The sequence below is a fragment of the Pyrgilauda ruficollis genome, unplaced genomic scaffold, assembly GCF_017590135.1.
Source record: "Pyrgilauda ruficollis isolate IOZ18807 unplaced genomic scaffold, ASM1759013v1 scaffold107, whole genome shotgun sequence".
In the NCBI taxonomy this organism is placed as follows: Eukaryota; Metazoa; Chordata; class Aves; order Passeriformes; family Passeridae; genus Pyrgilauda; species Pyrgilauda ruficollis.
The window spans coordinates 1,234,406-1,252,441 of record NW_024508877.1 but is presented as its reverse complement, the minus strand read 5'-3'; the positions used below and the strand labels follow the sequence as shown (position 1 = coordinate 1,252,441).

The 18,036-nt window shown below is 40.7% G+C and overlaps 1 protein-coding gene across 47 annotated transcripts in view; it reads right to left on the bottom strand.

Moving 5' to 3' along the window:
- Positions 1-5,232: 5,232 nt before the first annotated feature.
- The window catches only part of CELF4 (CUGBP Elav-like family member 4), a 670,311-nt gene continuing 657,507 nt past the window's right edge, over positions 5,233-18,036 (bottom strand). For all 47 annotated transcript variants that reach the window (XM_041471988.1, XM_041471768.1, XM_041471925.1 and 44 more), the window contains one exon: positions 5,233-5,360. In XM_041471988.1, the coding sequence (XP_041327922.1) occupies positions 5,233-5,360 (128 nt within the window). The remainder of the gene's footprint in view (positions 5,361-18,036) is intronic.

Here is an 18,036-nt window from a genome sequence, read left to right as displayed (position 1 = left end):
AGAACAGACATGAGAATTTTGCCATAATAAAGTTATCAGTAATTCAAATGGACAGGTTAAAAATGATCAGACAGAAAAATAAAGGATTTCTTTGTCAGTCTTGCAAACACCTTCAGGGGCCCTGTTTTAGCCTCCCCCACTAAAATTCACTTCTATTCTCTCAGTAAACACACAACAGCACAAAGTTTAGGTTGCAAACACAGTGAGTGATGCTTAATTTAATCACAGGTGTCATTGGAAATGAAAAACAAAAGTAATCCAAAGAACAGAAAAAAATATTGGCTGAGGTGATGTTTTTCCAGTACCTGAACAGACTTTCCAAAATTAAGCTGTGCTGATTTTTTTTCTCTCTTTATTCACTCATATTAAAGCTTGTGCTGGAGTACTGTTTTGATGCAATTATACTAGTGCAAATTTCCATAATGTAAGCAAGTCCTAAACGATCTAAGTGATGACTAAAAGAGGGAAACAACAATAATCTGTGCAGGTGGAAGAGAAGCTGGTTAGCATGATTGTAGGAGGCATAACTACAAGAAATGGGATTTTATCTTGAAAAAGGGTATTTGGAATGAATCTCAAGATGAATAGCCTAATAGAAAACAGTGAGATCAATGCAGCTGCAGAACAGTCTCTCTCTAGAGGTAATAGAAAGCTATCTGGGAGGCATAAGCAACAAAAATTTCAGTAAAAAATACTCTCACTAGACTTTGCATTGAAGCCATCTGAAATGACAAGAGAAGACAGAAGTTTTCCTCTCACATATTTTTGTTTATGGCAATTTGGAATTTTGCTTTTTTGTTTTATTTTTGGCTGATAGTATAATCTTACTTTAAAATGGAGTTTGGGTTGCTTTTATTTTTTTCTCTTATTAGGGAACAAAAAGAGAAAAATCCAAAATTTTCCAGTTTGGTAAAATATGCACTCCAATTAAAAAAAACCAAAAAAAAACCCAAAAAAACCCAACCAAAACAAAAAAAATATATCCTCAGGGTAAAAATACCACCTATTCCAGAGAGATGCAAAAACATGTATTTCACACATTTTACAATAAACCAGACATTGGTCCATACTCAAAAAGCTGTGAAAGAGAACCTTTGAGCTTTGGCCTATGTTATTTCCCGTTTTTTTGTAGAGGCAGGTTGCCTGGCAGTGCATCCATTTAAGTTTTGTCACTAGTCGGGAGCACAGCTAAAAAAAAAAAATCTTGCTGTTGAACTTATTTATTTATTTATTTATTTATTTATTTATTTATTTTTCTTCACTTTTCTGTTTCCCTTTTGCCTCACTCAGCTTGTCTCACTCACACTCACTTTGTCTGGGTTAGTCTCACCCAAATGTCCCTGCATCTTTAGCTTTAAATAAAGCTTCAGCAGCAGAGTGTCTGTCTGAGGTGGAAAACATCACTGTGCCAGTGACCAGCCACTGCAATGAGGCCACAGAAGGGGAATGGACAGGATTTTCAGGGCTGTTGTGCGCTGTGCCTTTCACTGATCTATCAGCTGGATGCTCCGGGCTGCTCTGTGCTCTGCCCTGGGCTCTGGGAGGGCTGAGAGCTCTGCACTTTTCCAGGCAGTGCTGTCCTGCCCTGCCTGCCTCTCCTGCCTCTCCTACACAGCCCCAGGCACCGCAGGGCATGAAGGGCTCCTAGCAATGGCCACCTAAGGGACATGTGGGCTTCAGGTTGGTTTGGTTGGTTTTTTCTTAATTATTTTGTGCATTTTTTATCTGAAAGACACACAGAGTGTCTCTGAGTCCTTGTTTCCTAGTCCTGAGGGGGGACTGGCAATAGAATATTCTGATTTTGGCAGAGGTGCCTCAAATGATCCTCCTCTCTTTTGGTTTCTCCCAGCCCACCATTCTTCCCCTCCTTTTTGTCCCCCTACAGCCACCTCTTTAATTATAAAAAAAAAGAGAACAGGGGCAGTCATTTTGCCATCTAAATTTTTCAGGGTTTTGCTTGCTGCAGCTTTGGACTTATCTGCTGCATCACAGAAACCCTTTCAGTGTTTGACAGCAAGTTTAGAGCACTTGCAAAGAAAACAAAAGGCTATAAATCACTGTGGCCTAGACTTCTTGTGTCCCAAAAGGGAGATTTGTAAGTTTTTTCTTTTAAAAAAGTGCATCCAGAATTAAAATTCAGTGAGGCCCTTTCTTTCTTAGTTAGGAAAAACCACTTTGGTGGATTATGTCAAACTGGGTGCTGATTTTTTTTTGTTGTTGTTTTTGTAGTCATTGGCAACTTCTTGTTTTTTGAAAGCAATTCAATGGAAAAAAGCCCTTCCTTGGAAAAATCCCAATTAAAAAGTTTCTTGAGCATCCTCTTGAAGTACATGAGTAATTACTCTGGTGTCAATACGGTTATACACATGCTTCAAATTGGAATTAAAGACCCTGAAGAGCTGCATCCAAAGTAAAGATAGATAAAAAACACAGTGAAGTTATTATCTTTCCATCAGTTAAAGGAAACTGCAAATCAAGCCAGCAGCAGAGGTGCAATAACACTGTGCTTAGCCAAGAACAGCTGGCCTATCTCTGAGTCAGGCTTATTCCTGAGGGCTTAGCCCTCTGCTGATCACCATTGCCCAGCCCTGGTGGGAAAGCTGACCTGTGACCTTCCTGACTGAGAATCCTGCCTGCTTCTGGAGTGCTGGTATCAATGTTCCCAATCCCTGGAAGGCTGATGAGCTGAAGAAAGACCTGGGTTTAAGCCCATGTGACCTTCTGGGTATCCTGGCTGTCACCAAGTGTCCTCTGCAGCCTATTGCAGCATGGTTCTCCCCGTGCTAACCCAAATCCTCCCCTGGGGAATGCTCCTGCAGGGTCCTCCTGGGACCACATACACTCGGGCAATTCTTTCTGCCAGGTGGAAAAATACATGTATAAAACTATTTTTTCTGGAAAATTCCTTTCTGCCAAAAGTTGGGTACAGCTCCTGCAACAGGCTCAACAAGGTGTGAGTATGCAAGAGAACAAGGACCTCTGAGATACATTTTGATAAGGTCTCTAAAACAAGTCTCTAAACAAGGTTCTCTAACCCAAGGGTGGAAGTGATCTGGTGGTAAAACTGATTTTTCTGGACAGCAGATTACTAACGCCAAAATCAAAGCCAGGAAGGCTAAAGGACTTCCTATCTAGAGGCAGCTCTTCAAGACTGTTATGCATAGTAGAAGCAAAGGAAAGGAAAAAAATGCTTAAGAGAGACATATGGAATTATATTACTGTTTTACTTATAATTTAAAATAAACTTTTTTTTTGGGAAAAAAAAAAAAAACAAACCAAAACAAAACCAAAGCCAAACCCAAGCAACAAATCTTTGTCCTACTAGTGAGTAACCTTTTGTAGGAAACAAGCTGAGACCTCAGAGCACTTCATGGTGAACCATGATGACAAAAACCACCGTAGACTCATGCTGGTGAGTCTTGAACAACACAGATACCCACAGCCCTGTATCCTCTTACACCACCATAAGAAATAAACATATCCTCAGCCAGCACAGCTATGCTGAGACATAAAGCCTGGTGCCTTCCTAGGCAGACCTTTGTGTCCCTTGATCCCTTTGCAGGTGTCACAGAAAGCCTCCCTGACAAAGGCAGCCCCTGCTTTAACACAGCTGCACGCATGCACCCCCACTCTCCCCCAGCAAAGCCTGCAGAAAAAAAAAAAGCCAGTGTGATGAAGCAAAAAGCATTTGGATATGGCAACATGTTTTGGTTTCAAGCTTCCAAGAGGCCTTTTCATAAGCAAGGAAAAGAAAAGAGGTTTTTGAAGGGGGAGAATGCATTGACGGTTATTTTCATGTAGTCACATATAAAGGAGATTCTAAACTATGGAGGCTGTTTCCTGCACATGCACCTAATATGTTTATTGAAAGGTTTTTTAATCTCCTTTATGCTGTCTTCAGTGCAGCACCTCTTTCAAAGACATTTTGATCCCATTCCTGAATTCTCACTGGAAAGGATACTGCTCTGAAGACTGGAAAAATATGTTTTTCAAAGATATTTGGGATCCCACTGAAAAAATTAAAACACTCTGTTTTTCTTTGGGAAAGTTGAAGATAGGGATTTCCTGCCTGCCTTAGATAAATCAAAGGAGGCCTGAATAAAAATCACAGAATCTTAGACATTATAGCTAAAATTACATAGAAAGGTCACCTAACCAATCTCTTTATCACTAATTCAGGAGTACAAATTGCTTAGGGCCTCCCTAGGTGCTGAGTTTATTGGGGAATCTCTGGTGTGGAACAGTTTTAACAATAGGGAGACTTCCTGTCTCTGTAAATAAACACATAGGGGTTTATATTTCTGTTTCTCAAAGAATTACCTAATGAAAGAGCCAGCCAGTGGTGGAAAATATTTCCGTTTTCGGAAACATCTTCATTTTTGTTATTGGTGATATGTTGAGATTCCAATGAGACAAGCTGTGGCTTCTGATATTTTTGGTGTTGTTGCATGTATTAGAAGTTCCCTTGAAACATCCAGCTGGCTTCTTTCCAGCAATACATGGCACATGAGTCTAAAAACAAGACCCCAGGTCCTTACTCCAGCTAAGCTTCCTTGGCTTTTTTGGGTTTTATCTACACACAGGAGTTTAAAACAACTGACCAAGAAGTGAACACGGATCCTACTATTAATTTCTTGGGTTTGTGACGAAATAAATCCGGGGTTATTTGGTTGTCAGGGAGACATATTTACATTAAGTTATTATGCTGAGATGGAATTGGATACAGACTGTACCGCATGAAGAATGAAGAATGCTTTGAAACGTTTGCAACAGAGAGCTATTGAGACAGACACTGTCCCAGTCCAGTCACCTGGGATTAAACCGCAGCCCAGTCCCACCTCTTAATTGCAGATTGTCTTCAAGCACCAGCAGTGCTCTCTTTCACTGAGCAGGGGGAGTCAGGACAGCTGCTGACTCTCCTCTAGTGACCAGAAACACTTTCTAGAGATGCAGGATGCCCCTGGGATGAGGAAGTTGTCTTATCCCTTGTTAAGCATCCTTCCACCTCTTTTTCTAAAGAGACACACACACAAACAGTTCCTAGTTTATGTGTGGGTACGTGTCTGAGCAGAGTGGCTCTAGCCAGAGTCAAAAAGGCAGAAAATAGAGAGTCACAGAGCTGAATCTCCTTGAGGGTCTAAACACAGAGAGACGCTACAGGTGTAGCTGACACCCCCTTCCCCATGCAGTTACCTGTGCTAGTGCTTTGTATCCAGTGGTTCCCACAACCCTTCAGTAGGGACGATTAGCATCCTTTGGCCTCTTCAGCTGCACCTTCAGCCTCTTCATGCCAATCTGGAATCCATTCATGGCCTGGATAGCAGCTTGGGCACTGGCAGGATTGTCAAAACTCACAAAACCTGTCAAAACATGAGGCAAGGCATGGGACTTAACGAGCTGAAGGGTGCCAAGGCACGTACATGCAACGACCACTGAGAATGAACATGGGGAAGGGGGTGAGGGCGCTGAGAGGGGGGCAGTGATCAGGAAGGAGGGTGGGCAGGTGGGCAGGAGAGTGAGGACAGGATGATTGCCAATGTGGGACAAAGGATAGGAGGGGTTGTTACAGATCAGTGTCCCAGGACAGTGCCTGGTGTGAGTGCCAGTCTGAACACTAGGCTGTGTGGAGCACAGGGATCCAAACGTTGGTGCCACAAGACTTGGGTTGCTTTCAGCTGGGAGTCAGCAGATGTAATGCATGGTCTCAAGGCACTCTGTCTTCCTCTATCTCCCTCCACTGTGACTTGGGTAAATCTCTAAACCTTCCTTAACTTGCCATCATAGCCTTTCCTTTGCCTTCCAATACTAATGATGAGGGGAACCTGACACACCTACTGCTACTTCCTTATTAAGGCAATATAAGTAAAATGTGAATTTAATAAAGTCTTCATTATTATATTAGTCAGCATGAATGGTTTGATTGCTGGTCAACCAAGCAATATGAAGAGCTTGAATCACTGGCAATTTCTACAAACTCCATGTTTTCCACTGAGAGATGTGACTCCACTCCATCTGAGAGATGAACACAAGTGTTTCCTAACATTGTTTTCCTATGGAATTTCAAATTTTGCCAGCAAATCTCCCAATCAACCACGGAGCACATCCAGCACTAGAAAGAACTATAGTGACTGAATATTGTATGTATGGGTCACCTAAGGCATTCTTTGTCTTCGTTTGCTCTCTAACAGTCTGATGAAATAGTATAGGTCAACCACACAGGATGCAATGCATCTAATGCATTCAGCTTTGGGGAGAGCTTTTGGCTTTTGGTGTAGCTTTACTTTTTTCTGGTTTTGTTATTGGTTTTTTTTTTTAATTTTAATTTTTTTTTAAATTTATTTTTATTTTTAATTTTTTCTATGTTAGATCCAAAAAAGGCCTGGTTTCCCCATGTTGTTTATGGCTGTAGCTGGAGTGACCACGGGTCTGAGATATTAGTGAGGCAGGGGGCCATCACACTGTACAAGCATTGCCTCTGCTACTTTTGCCAGAAATGTCCCTGTGTGCCAACAACATTTCTGAGCACAAACCTTGGGTGAGACTAGCCTGGACCAACCTGCTCTCCAGACAAAGCCATCTGTTCATCCTCCCCTGCAAGGCTCTGGCAGCACAAATCAATCCTAGGAGCCTGGTGTTGCTCAACAGACAGGCTGAAATGAAGAGACAGTTTTTGCAATCCCCTCAAAAAGCTAATGCTGAGTGTTTGCTGCCAGGTATACACCTGCTCCTGACAACAGAACCAGGCCTGGCTTACAGCCTTGGGCTGTGCTGTGGATTCATTCTGCAGCCCCTCCTCCCTGGTCTAGTTCCTCCTCGGAATGAGTCTCACAGGAGACACAGGGTGTCTTGCATCTGACAAAAGACACAGAGCTGTGCACACAAAGGCACCTTCTCACCCCTGCACCAAGCTGTGCTCCCTGACCTCAGCTAATAATGTAACTTCATGACGGGTCATGGAAGCCATGGTCCTAGTCTCTCAAAGCGAGACAACAGGTTTGCTGAGTATGGCACATGGGGTTTTAAAAGAGAGGCCAATGGAATAAATAGAGAACCTTCTTTGTCCTCCCCTCTTGAAGCCAAGGCTCCAAGTAAACTGTCTGTCCTCACAGTTCTCCTGCCAACCCCCTGGATGAGGAGGTACCAACACCGCAGCTCTGAAGATGAACGGACAAAAGAGTACTCTCAAGCTCCACACCAATCATCAAAGAAAACTGGAGGACTATAGTGAGTAATGAGCAGTGGTTTTATTCAAAAGCAATGGATCTCCTCTTGCCCTCACGTTTTAGGCAGTCAGTGCCTGGTGATGTTACCAGTTTGCACTTGACTACTTGAATAATCTATCAACAAAGACCTATGATTCACTCTCAGCAAGTGGATAAACTAAACACTTCTTGGTTTCACCCAAGTACGTTCAGACTTAAAATACTTCTGGAATCTCCCTTGGGGATGCCTTACTTGAGTTTCAACCTTAAATATGTTGTCTATATACCTCATATCCCTGAATATAGGATGTAGTGAAACCCATTTTTTTTTAAAAATCACATCTGGTTTGCTGATATTCCTGGCCAACACATATCAGTTACATCTAAAACAGTAAACTAAAGCTACTCCAGGGAAGTTCAGAGAAACTGGAGCCTAATCATCTGTAGTGCTGAGGGTTTTTTGATTAATGTTTAACATCAAACAATTCCTGGACAAAGTGTGAGTTTTAGCACAGAAGACAGGCTTTGTCCAGTAGTTAACTTGGATGTATCCACGATGTTCTGAAGTTGAGAGAATTTAATAATTTGGGTGTAGGCCATTTTGTGCCAGCTGTCCCCAGTGCTAGGGAGAAGTGCCAGGTATGTTTACTTTACTGATATACACACAGCAATCCAATATCAAAGCTGAGTTGGCTGCAGCTGGATGGTTGTTTAGCTCATGCCTTCAGAGAACATACCTTGCCTGGGAACTTTGATTTCTACTCTTGCTACAGGTCCTTTTGGGATGTCCCTCCTCTTGCCTACATGTGCACATCCAGATTGTGCCTGCACATCTATCCTTCTTTGAACAAGACTCTTTAGGACCCTACAGGAGTCAGTGGAGGTCCTGCCAATGCAGTTGGTGGAGGGTAGGGCAGGATTCTCTCTTTTATCAGGACACCCTTAGCTGTGCTCAAATGAATCACTGGTCAGGGAGCAGTGCTGGCTGCAGTGAAGGCAGGCACCCAGGTTAAATCAACCTCTGTTGTGGGATCTACCTGGTTCCATAAGTTAGGAGTGACATCTCAAGGTAAAATGTTAACTGTCTAAATGCCCGGGTGGGTCACTCCCCAAAGTGATGTTAATTGCTGAATCAAACCCCTCCAGAAATGCTGCCCACTATGACAGAACCTTATTATTTCTCTACCTTTGCCAAGACTAGACCTTCGAGGGATGATAAGCCCTTGTGCTTGTATGCTAATGAAGTTGTGCCTCTGGAAGAACCTTGCTGTGAGATAAGCTCACAAAGATACACCAGTTTTTATCATCACTTTGCTTTTGAGATGGAATTCTTAACCCACTTCCTCATTCTGTGCAAAGCTGTAAATAATACAGCATTTTAACAAATGGGACTAATAAGAGAGATCAGAAGAGCATTTGCTCACTATATTTCATTTAGACCAGATAATGAAGCTGGGAGTTTTACTCTGATTCTGGTATTAGTTGCCTACAGATTTGGACCAGATTTTTTTCTCTTTAGTTGTTCTGGTATTCACTGATGCAATATAAAAATCTCCTCTGTCTGGATGCTGAGTGTAGAGGAACTGGGATTTGAAAGCTGGGGAAAGAGATGGGCAAATGCCAATAACTGTGTATTTTCTTTGTGATCATATTCTAGGGACAGAGCAGCTAATTACTCTAGCTTAATTTCACTGTTTTAGTTTTCAGGGACCTTGATATGCTCGGAAGTTGCTGATGCATCCAAGTCTCCCCCTTTCCTATTATTTATGTGTAGCTGTGTTTCACATTGTGGAAGGTATTTGGATGAACTCCAAAGAGAAGAAAAGCTATGGCTTATCCTGAGATTTGAGACTTTACAGTGGATAAGGGATAGGCAGAGAGACAGGAATGTTGGGCTAACAACAGCATATTCCTTTCTCTTCTCGGGTCAAATTCCTACTGGGAGATTTGACTTTTTTTGTTGCTGTTATATGCAGTATTGGCAGTCAACAATCTTTGTTTCTCCTCATCTGTGTCAGCAGGATTCATGGTACTATGACAGATCTGAACACGTATGAGTTGGAATAGAATGTATGTACTGGGTAAATAACTTAAATACTCAGTTCCTAAGTGGCTTTAGTATTTGAGCCTGTGGGCTCAAAATATGATGGCAGTATCACAGCTGCTGTCTGTGTTTTGAACACCACCCCTGCATTGTCATCTACATGCTTGAAGGACGAAAGAGAAAGGGAGAGGTTAAAAACCTTGAAGCTTTTTCTGTGCATCAGTTAATTAATAATCAGAGAAATATATGTTCTGGTCTGAAGACAGTTGGTAGGAGGACAGCATTTTGTGATAAATCTACTTTATGGGGGGGATATTGGTGGGTTTTTTCTTTTTCCCTTTTTTTCCCCCCCCCCCAGGGATTATGTAAAAACGCTGTTCTAATAAATGATTTATCAAAAGCGGCAGAGAATGGTGAAAGCTGCTAGGACAGCAAGAGAGGGCATCTAATCTTTCTGATTCTGCACAGCATCTTCCAGGAAAGGAGCTGTTGTTGGAGCCCCCTACTTCTTCTGGCTTGCTCTTTTCCTACAGGACTGTGTTAACTATTAGTAGGCAAAAACTGGGGTACGATTTTGGAATTGCTTTATTTTCTCCCCCTTTCTTCCAGAGAAAGTTCTTGTGGTGTGACATGGGGAGGGAGCTTTCTCCCTTTCTCATTAAATGATCAGCACGATCACCAATGGCTTTATGTAACAGATATTACCTAAAGGCTGTTTTTCTCTTTTAATCAGCCAGGATAATAAAGAAGGGAATTCACAGTCTGTGTCAGTGTACATCTGAAGACTGTTTTGTAACTGTAAAGTTTTTGTTTATGGTCTGTGTTTTCTCTGCATGTCCATGAATTTGTTTGTGCACTACGAGCAGTCCTGAATAGGAGCACAGTTATGGATCCTTAATTGGTCCTTCTGAGTTTCCTGGTTTGCTTTGCATCCAGCAAGGAGAATTAGTGGTTAATGAGCAAAGCAGCCTATTGATGATCTATTACCAGGTTGGAATAGCACGTTGTCTCTCTTGGGCAGGAGCTTTCCTCTGGATGGAGCCCAGTGCGTGGTAACTATGCTGAACTTCCTTTAAATCAGTCAAGAGCATGAATGAGGTCCAGATGCAAGCTTTTCCTCCAGACTCCTGAACTGTGGGCAGCTGATCCTACAGCAGGTCCACTCATGTAACTAGGTTGCCTTCAGGCAATAGGAAGGAAAAGAGGGACCTCAAAGAAATAAATATTAAACTTGTCTTAAAACTAAGAAGAATATTTTTATCTATGTTCCAGATACTCACTGCCATCTCAGAGATACACTTTGCAAGACACTGCAACAGAAACAAGTAGAAATTGCTGCTTATTAGCTTGTTGCAGACCAGCCTTTGTTCTGGCCATCAGAATATTTGTTTGACTGCCGTGAAGGATCTTTCCTGGTGCTTCTTGTTCCTTCAGTTATGGAAGTTACCAGCTAAGGAGAGCATTTCAGAACTTTTTCCTTTTGACATTCAAGCCATATTCATTTTACTAGAGAGAAATGAGAGTAACAGAAGAGCAAGGATCTGATGCTCAGCTTCTGGGAGAGAAAGGGAAGAAATGCCATGCACATGGCCTAGGCTCTAGCAAAGGAGAAGTCCGTGCCTCTTGCTTCCATTGTGTCCAAAGTGCTTCCCCCTAGGCTGTGGGAAGGAAGCTTGGCCAGACTAGAACAGCTGAATCATGGAATATCCTCACCTGGAAGCATGATCCCATAAGGATCATTGAGTCCAGATCCTGGCTTACACAGGACAGCCCCAAGAGTCACACCATGTGTCTAAGAACACCAAAATGGAGGGACCTGCAGAAAGTGCTGGTAATTGCTTAGAACAGAGACCTTGCTCTCCTGTCCTCCCTCCAAGAATCTGAGTCAGTAATTAAAGAATTAGTTATTGATACAATTGGTTATTAATATAACTCCTCCCTCAGCTCATGGGTTCCTTGCTTTTGCTACTGAGCAGTGAAAGGTGGGATCTAGGGAGGCACTTTTTGCTGAGAAGGCAGCAGTTCGGAGCTCACATCAAAGCAGTCTTCCTGAGGGAAGGGTGGTGCTCAGTAGCTCCTGTCCTTCTCCCCCCATGAGGACCTGCCCACCTGCTCCTCAGACCTTCCCTGCTACTTCATTTATTTAATTCCTACCACTCCTCAGTTTCTTTTTCTCCCTGTTTATTAGTCTTATCAGAGAATGGAGGTTTCCCTTTCATTGCTTTGCAAGGTCTTTACCTTGCTGTGTTCTTTACACAATGTACTAGCTGCTGCCTCGCAATTTTTTAGTGCTGTAAAGAATTTCAGGATACAATCTGTATGTAAGTAGCTCTATAATGTATGTGTGCATTGGAAGGTATTGTATTATAAGGTGATTTATGGGTACTGGAATACTCAATAAAGGAGTGCGTCTGCAGAGCAAGGGCATAGCACCTCAGCTGTTTTCCAGTGTCTAATAGGGTTGGATGACTTTTTGGATTATTTAACCTTCCACTGCTGTTTAATCATGTCCAAGAGAGATCTGTCTACCCAGCTATCCATTCCATCCATCCATCCATTTATTTTTTTTAATGTATGAACAGTCAGTAACAGACGACTGTGCTAAACAACTAGTATTAAATATTTCCCATCTGTGGGATGAGATAATTGGAAACTCAGAATAATCAAGGAATTGGCTCAGAAATCTGCTGAACCATTAATGTTCATTTTAGAAATTTATGGAATATTAGAAAACCTTCAAAATGTTCCAGGAAAAGAAAAAAAAATCTAATATTAATTTTTAAGGGTATAAACTAGGTGACCTGATAAACTTAGTTAAACTTTCATAAGTGCCAGAAAAGTGTGGAAATTTTGATATGAGATAATATGGCAAAGAATTTAAAGATACACAATTAGTACCAATCATCATGGTTTCATGGAACATAACATCTATCAAATGAAACTGATTGCATGAAATTGCAAGTTCAGTGAATAAAGTAAGTTATCATAAAGTGTATTTAAACTTTGCTAGAGTATTTCAGACAGCATTTCTTTACAGAAAATGAAACCAGCCCAGAAATGAGACCACAAAAAAATCTGTCAGTTGTGACAAACAAAATTGCAGAGATTCTAGTAGGCTCCTCCAGCGGTGTGCTGAAATTTCTGTGCTATTCAATTTCTCTAGCATTACTTGGAAGACATTTGAAGTAATTACTGGTAAAATTGGCCAATCATACAAAAATGGTGAAATAATGACAGAAGTAAGTGACCTGGGTCACTGCGTAGGCCGGACGCAGTTAAAGCATGTTCATTTTAATCCAATCAAATGCAAAATTAAGTATCTCCAGGAAAAAGCAAGTGGGTCACTCATAAAAAGAGGAAATCCTCATTAGAAAGCAGTGCCTCTTAAGAAGAAGATGGGTGTCATAGTAACAGCCAAATATATGAGCTCTCAGGACTGTGTTAAAATTCCCAGAGTCTCGAGACTTAGTACAGTTTTGGGATGTAGTTACCTTTGCTGAATGTCCTCTAGAAATAGCAAGGTAGTTTTACCTGAGTATGACTGAAGAAAGATCCTTACTAGAATTCTGCATTTAGTTCTAGTGATTGCTCTAGAAAACAAATGAAGTACTTATTTGGAAGTAGAAGAGTAATTATAGGTCTGAAAGTGTAATGATAGTGGCCACAGTTTATTGAAGAGAAAGTTAAACCTGCTTCTGGCCATAGCCTATAAATAATACTTATAAAACAGGGGTTTCTTTTAGAATAGTGGGAAAAGGAACTGATTTCTTCTCTGCCTTCTGGAAGCAGGCATTTGTCAGATTTAAAATGGAAATAAGACACCAAGTCTGCATGTTTTAAATGGTGAAGGTAATTAACTATTTTGAAAAACATCTTGTTTAGCAATAGGGGTGGAGCACCTATCACATGAAACCTTGATTAAGAGATTTCCTAAAAGGGATGCTATGACTCAAACAGAAGGTTCTAACCTGTCACATGAGCTGAGGCACCTGGCATATGCTATTTCAGACTTCAGTCCAAAGGATCAGAACAGTCTCTTCTGATACTGCATATCTGTCTGTCTATTGTTCATTTTGCAGTTCAGATATTTAGAGAATCAGCTCTTGCTTACTAATCTGGAATGGATTGAGGAAACAGTCATGATACAGGTGACAATTGATGTTAATGCCTTATAATAAATGGCCCCAAAGTGCGGGCTGCAGACCACTGAGAGGACTGACTTGTACTCGTTCTTCATCTTGCTTCCAGCTGAGAGAAACTGAACAGATGGGAAGGGGAGATTAAATGAAGAGTGAAAGTAGATGGCATGATTAACTTTCTCTAAAGGTCAGAACACCCAGTGCAGAAGGTAGCTTGAAATACACAAGTATCTTCCTTATGTCGCCTTCCTGTCTTCCTGTGCATGAAACTACCTCTCCACATGGCAACAGTGTGAGCTGGAGTGTGCAGAGAAGTTGGTCCTTCTTTTTGTGCATTGCCTGTTGGATGATCTCCAGATGGAGAAACATCCAGGCAGAAGAAGCAACGTCTCCTCTGAAAGCAAGGGGGACTATAGCAAAGGGTTATAGATGCTGAACCTGAGTATGAGCATTAAGACCGAGAAGGACTACTCTAGCTATGAGTCTTCTCTCTTCTCTTTCATAATCTGTATGGTGTTTGATTAATTTTCATAGGAAAATTGTTGTCATGACTCATGTTGAAAGCACAAGGGTAAGACTCTAGATTAGACTAGAATTTTTACAATTTAAACAACTGCATGGTCAGATCTGACCCAAGGGTTCAAAATCAATGAGGGGAAATTTAGATTATCTATGTGAAAGAAATTCTTTACTGTGAGAGGGATGAGACTCTGGCATATATTGCCCAGAGAAGATGTGGATGCCACATCCCTGCTCAAGGCCATGTTGGATGGGGCCGGGAGCAATGTGGTCTAGTGGAAAGTGTCCCCGCCCATGGCAGGGGTCTGGAATGAGATGATCTTTAAGGTCCCTTCCAATCCAGATAATTCTATGATTCTGTGATCCAAGGTTTTCGCTCATATATACATCTGGGCACATGATCAGGACTAACTTTTTCTAAAAAAATAAAAGGGAGTAAGGTTTTCATATAGAAAGCCACAGCAGATCTCTCATCATAACAGTGGAGTAAAGATTAAAACTTCTCTTTTTCCTGTAAACAGAAGTTTTCTAAAGGATGAGCAATTACTTGTCTGATGCTATGGACTGTAGTTCTGCCCATTCTTATAAGTAGAATTTATGAACTGATGGAAGAAGTGAAGGATTGAGGCTTCGGCTGTTTTTTGGAGAGCCCGTGAAACAGACACTGGACCAGTACACATACATGTCTGCTGTGGACAAAAACCACTGTGGTTCTTCTATAAGAACTATAATGTTCCAGCCCAGGTGATGGTGATTATCTTCCTCACAAGGAACAAACAGCGTAGATGACTAAATAGTATTTGTCCTCTTTTTGAACGATGTGTAGGACTGAAGCTGTTTCCTAAATGCTCTCAGAAATGGATGGAATTGTTCTTGACTTGTTTTCTGAGTTTTCCTTGAAAATATCTGATGTCATCATGTGCCAGAATAAAGTTTATGGGGAAAATCACACGGTTGAAAAAAGCAGGTGAACCTTTGAAGATATTTGCTCTTCTCCAATGTGAAACTGGAAATAAAGGATGAGTATAAAGTAGGTTTTGCACAGGTTCTAAGTAGATCATGATGCTCAGTTAAGGATGCACTGAGATTGTTATTGAATCAAAATGAAGGCTATTTTTACATTTGTTTTGTTGAAGTTTGCAATATAAACCAGATGAAAATAATTACTGAAGCACCCACAAGCCATGTCATAATCTGTGTTTCATCTAAATCTAATTTCTTTGCTCCCGATTCTCTCTTGGATCCTGCTTCACTTGTGACTTCTTTGATAAAGAAGGCATATATGAACAAGGCAACTGCTAAAATCACCGTTCATCCTTCTTGATCTGTAACAGACACGTATCATAAAAAGTGACCTTGTTCTTGAAAATATTTTGTAGTAGGTAAGGTAATAAAATTCCTTCCTAGACTAATCAAGAAAAAGAATCCAAAAACCAGAACACCCAAACAAACTAGAAAATCCTGTCATGAAGGTGAGTTGTGAACTACACTAGTCACTATTTTTAGCCGTTCTCTCATGTCCTAGGAAGCCTCTGAAATACATCTGCTTTTGGTGCAGCAGTGCACAGAACCTTCCCATCTTGCTCTTGCTGACCATTACTGAGATGGACAACTGCCCACCCCTTCCCTGCTGGCTGTTGAACATCTGACACCCCATTATGGGTAGTCTGGGACAACTCAGCAGAGACAGAAGGGCCTGAAGCTTCTCGTTCAGCAGTCTGGAAGTTTCTGTTCAGAAGCCAGAAGTGGTGATGAACAGTTTTTGGCCATGATTTTTGAAGGAATATTTTACTTTCTATGGAGGCGACTGTGTGAAAAACAGCTAACCAAACTAAAAGTGAACTCAACAGGAAAACAAACCTCCTCATATGCAGTGAGTCATTGGGAGAGGAAAGGAAAAGAGAAAATCTCTCAATATCTGGACCAGGAGGTTGTGAACTGGCACTGACCTATGCTGGGTAGCAAGAGTAGAAAGTAAAGAGTTGTACACATTTTAACTGGAAGATAACATCTCCAGATTCAACCAGCTATTACATTTGTGGTACTTTCTCTGTCATTGTAAAACCTCCAAGTTTTCAACCACCCCCAAAAGGCAAGAAAATTATTATCTGGCTTCTTTTTTTCAAAAACAACAATGGGAAAGAAAAACTGTCTTATTACAGCAGAGGTGCTGGTAAAATCCTGTGGACCTGCTAGCAGAATATTCACCCTTAGTGGCCTTTAAAGACCTGAATTTTGGAGATCTCAGTGAAGAAAAGTCTGCAGCTCCTCAGAATAGTTGCATTCAGTCTGTGGGACCTGAATCATAACACAGATTTACTGAATCCTGATTTAGTTCTGGCTCTGGGGCCTCTGCCCAGTGACCTATGTGAGCTCTTGATCCACGCTTGGGTAGAAGACTGGAAAATAAGATTGTGTTTTAATTACTGAACTAAGAGGACTAGAAATATATTTTTAAGACTAGAAATATATTTTTAAGACATGGTTTTGAATATGCCTTTGAACAGAAAAATTAAAGACCTGAGAATGGGATGACTTGTTAGTAGTTTGTAGAGGGATCTTAATTTGAATGGATGGGGTGAAAATATGAGCCACCCCTAAAAAAAAATTGTCTTTTGCATCAAATTAAAAACCCAGTAGCAAAAATTCTCTCATTAGAATTAAAAAAAAAAAAATCATAGCAAAACAATAATCCTTCTGAAACCTATTCAGTCATGTCAGAGTGTTTCAGAGGATGCACAAAGACCTGGCTAAAGGTTTTATGATTTCTGAAGATCCTTCTAGAGAAGAATTTAAAGGGTCTGTAGAGACCTATCTTTAGGAGAATAATTTAGTTTCACCTTTAAATGGCCAGAACACAATCCGATTTTTAGGTCATGCTGCCCAAAAGGAAGAAAATCTGTTTCCTGTCAGAGTTCATGGAGCATCTGGACGATGCTCTTAACCATATGAATTAGTTTTTGGTAGTTCAGGGAGGAGCAGGGAGTAGGACACTGTGATTTTTATGGGTCCCTTACAACTTGAGATATGATTCACAGAGGTGAATGGTGGGAGAATGAGAGACAGGAGACATAAATTGGAACAGCAAAGATTCAGACTGAATACAAGGAAAACTCTTCACCTTGAAGGCCAGCAAGCATTGGAGCGCTTGCTAAAATTCAAACAATGGTTCAGCAATTTTCATTGTTTTCAATAATGATTGCATCTGCAAATTTTTGTATTTGTTATTGAATAAATGTATGTGTAGTACTTGTATAATGTGAATACCTATGCATATCTTATTTAACAGATATATAATGTAATTACTAATATATGACAGATCAACACAGTGGAGAGCAGAGTTGATGCTGAATTGTTGTTGGGGATTTCTTATGGATGAAACCAAAAATTTCATCATTAGGAAAGGTACACCTGTTTTTATGGGGACCTGCAAGTTGTTACCCTAATGACAGCTTTTGAATATGTCAGTATATACTATTTGAAGATGCTGATCTTATATGGGGAGTTTTTGATTTAGGGTTACTTACTTAAAAAGGGAAGATATCACATGCAACCACAAACTGAAACAACCATAAGGTTGCAAAATGAAGTACTCAATTTAGAAATGCAAGAAATTATGTTACCTATAAAATTTTAATTCTGTATTGCTTTGTATATGCATAAAGGCATTGCTTCTAACCACACATTTCTGTATTTTTCTCTTTCATGGCATCCTTGTTTTAATTACTGTTGAGAATGAATAACATAACAGGGCAAGGAAAATGGCAATGTATCAGACTTGTTATTGTAATTGTTGGAATTTAGACAGTAAATAAGGCAGGGAAAGGATGGTTTTGTAGTTGTACAAGCAGATGTTGCCTTGGAAAACGGGAATTTGTCCCTATTTCTGCCATGACATCCCAGTTATGCTAAGTATATCATATATCACAGAATTCCTTTAGTAGACCTCTAGGCTGTTTTTTTTTTTACTATTAAATAAAATAGAGCAGGTTTGGAGTGCCAGTGGTACACCACAGCTTGAATCTGTCATTAAACTCTCCTATCTCTCCAAAGTGGGTGTTCCTGTCCCTTGTCATTGCTGAGTCATGCCCAAGAAAAGTCCAGCTGTAGCTTAATTGTCATGGCCCAAAAT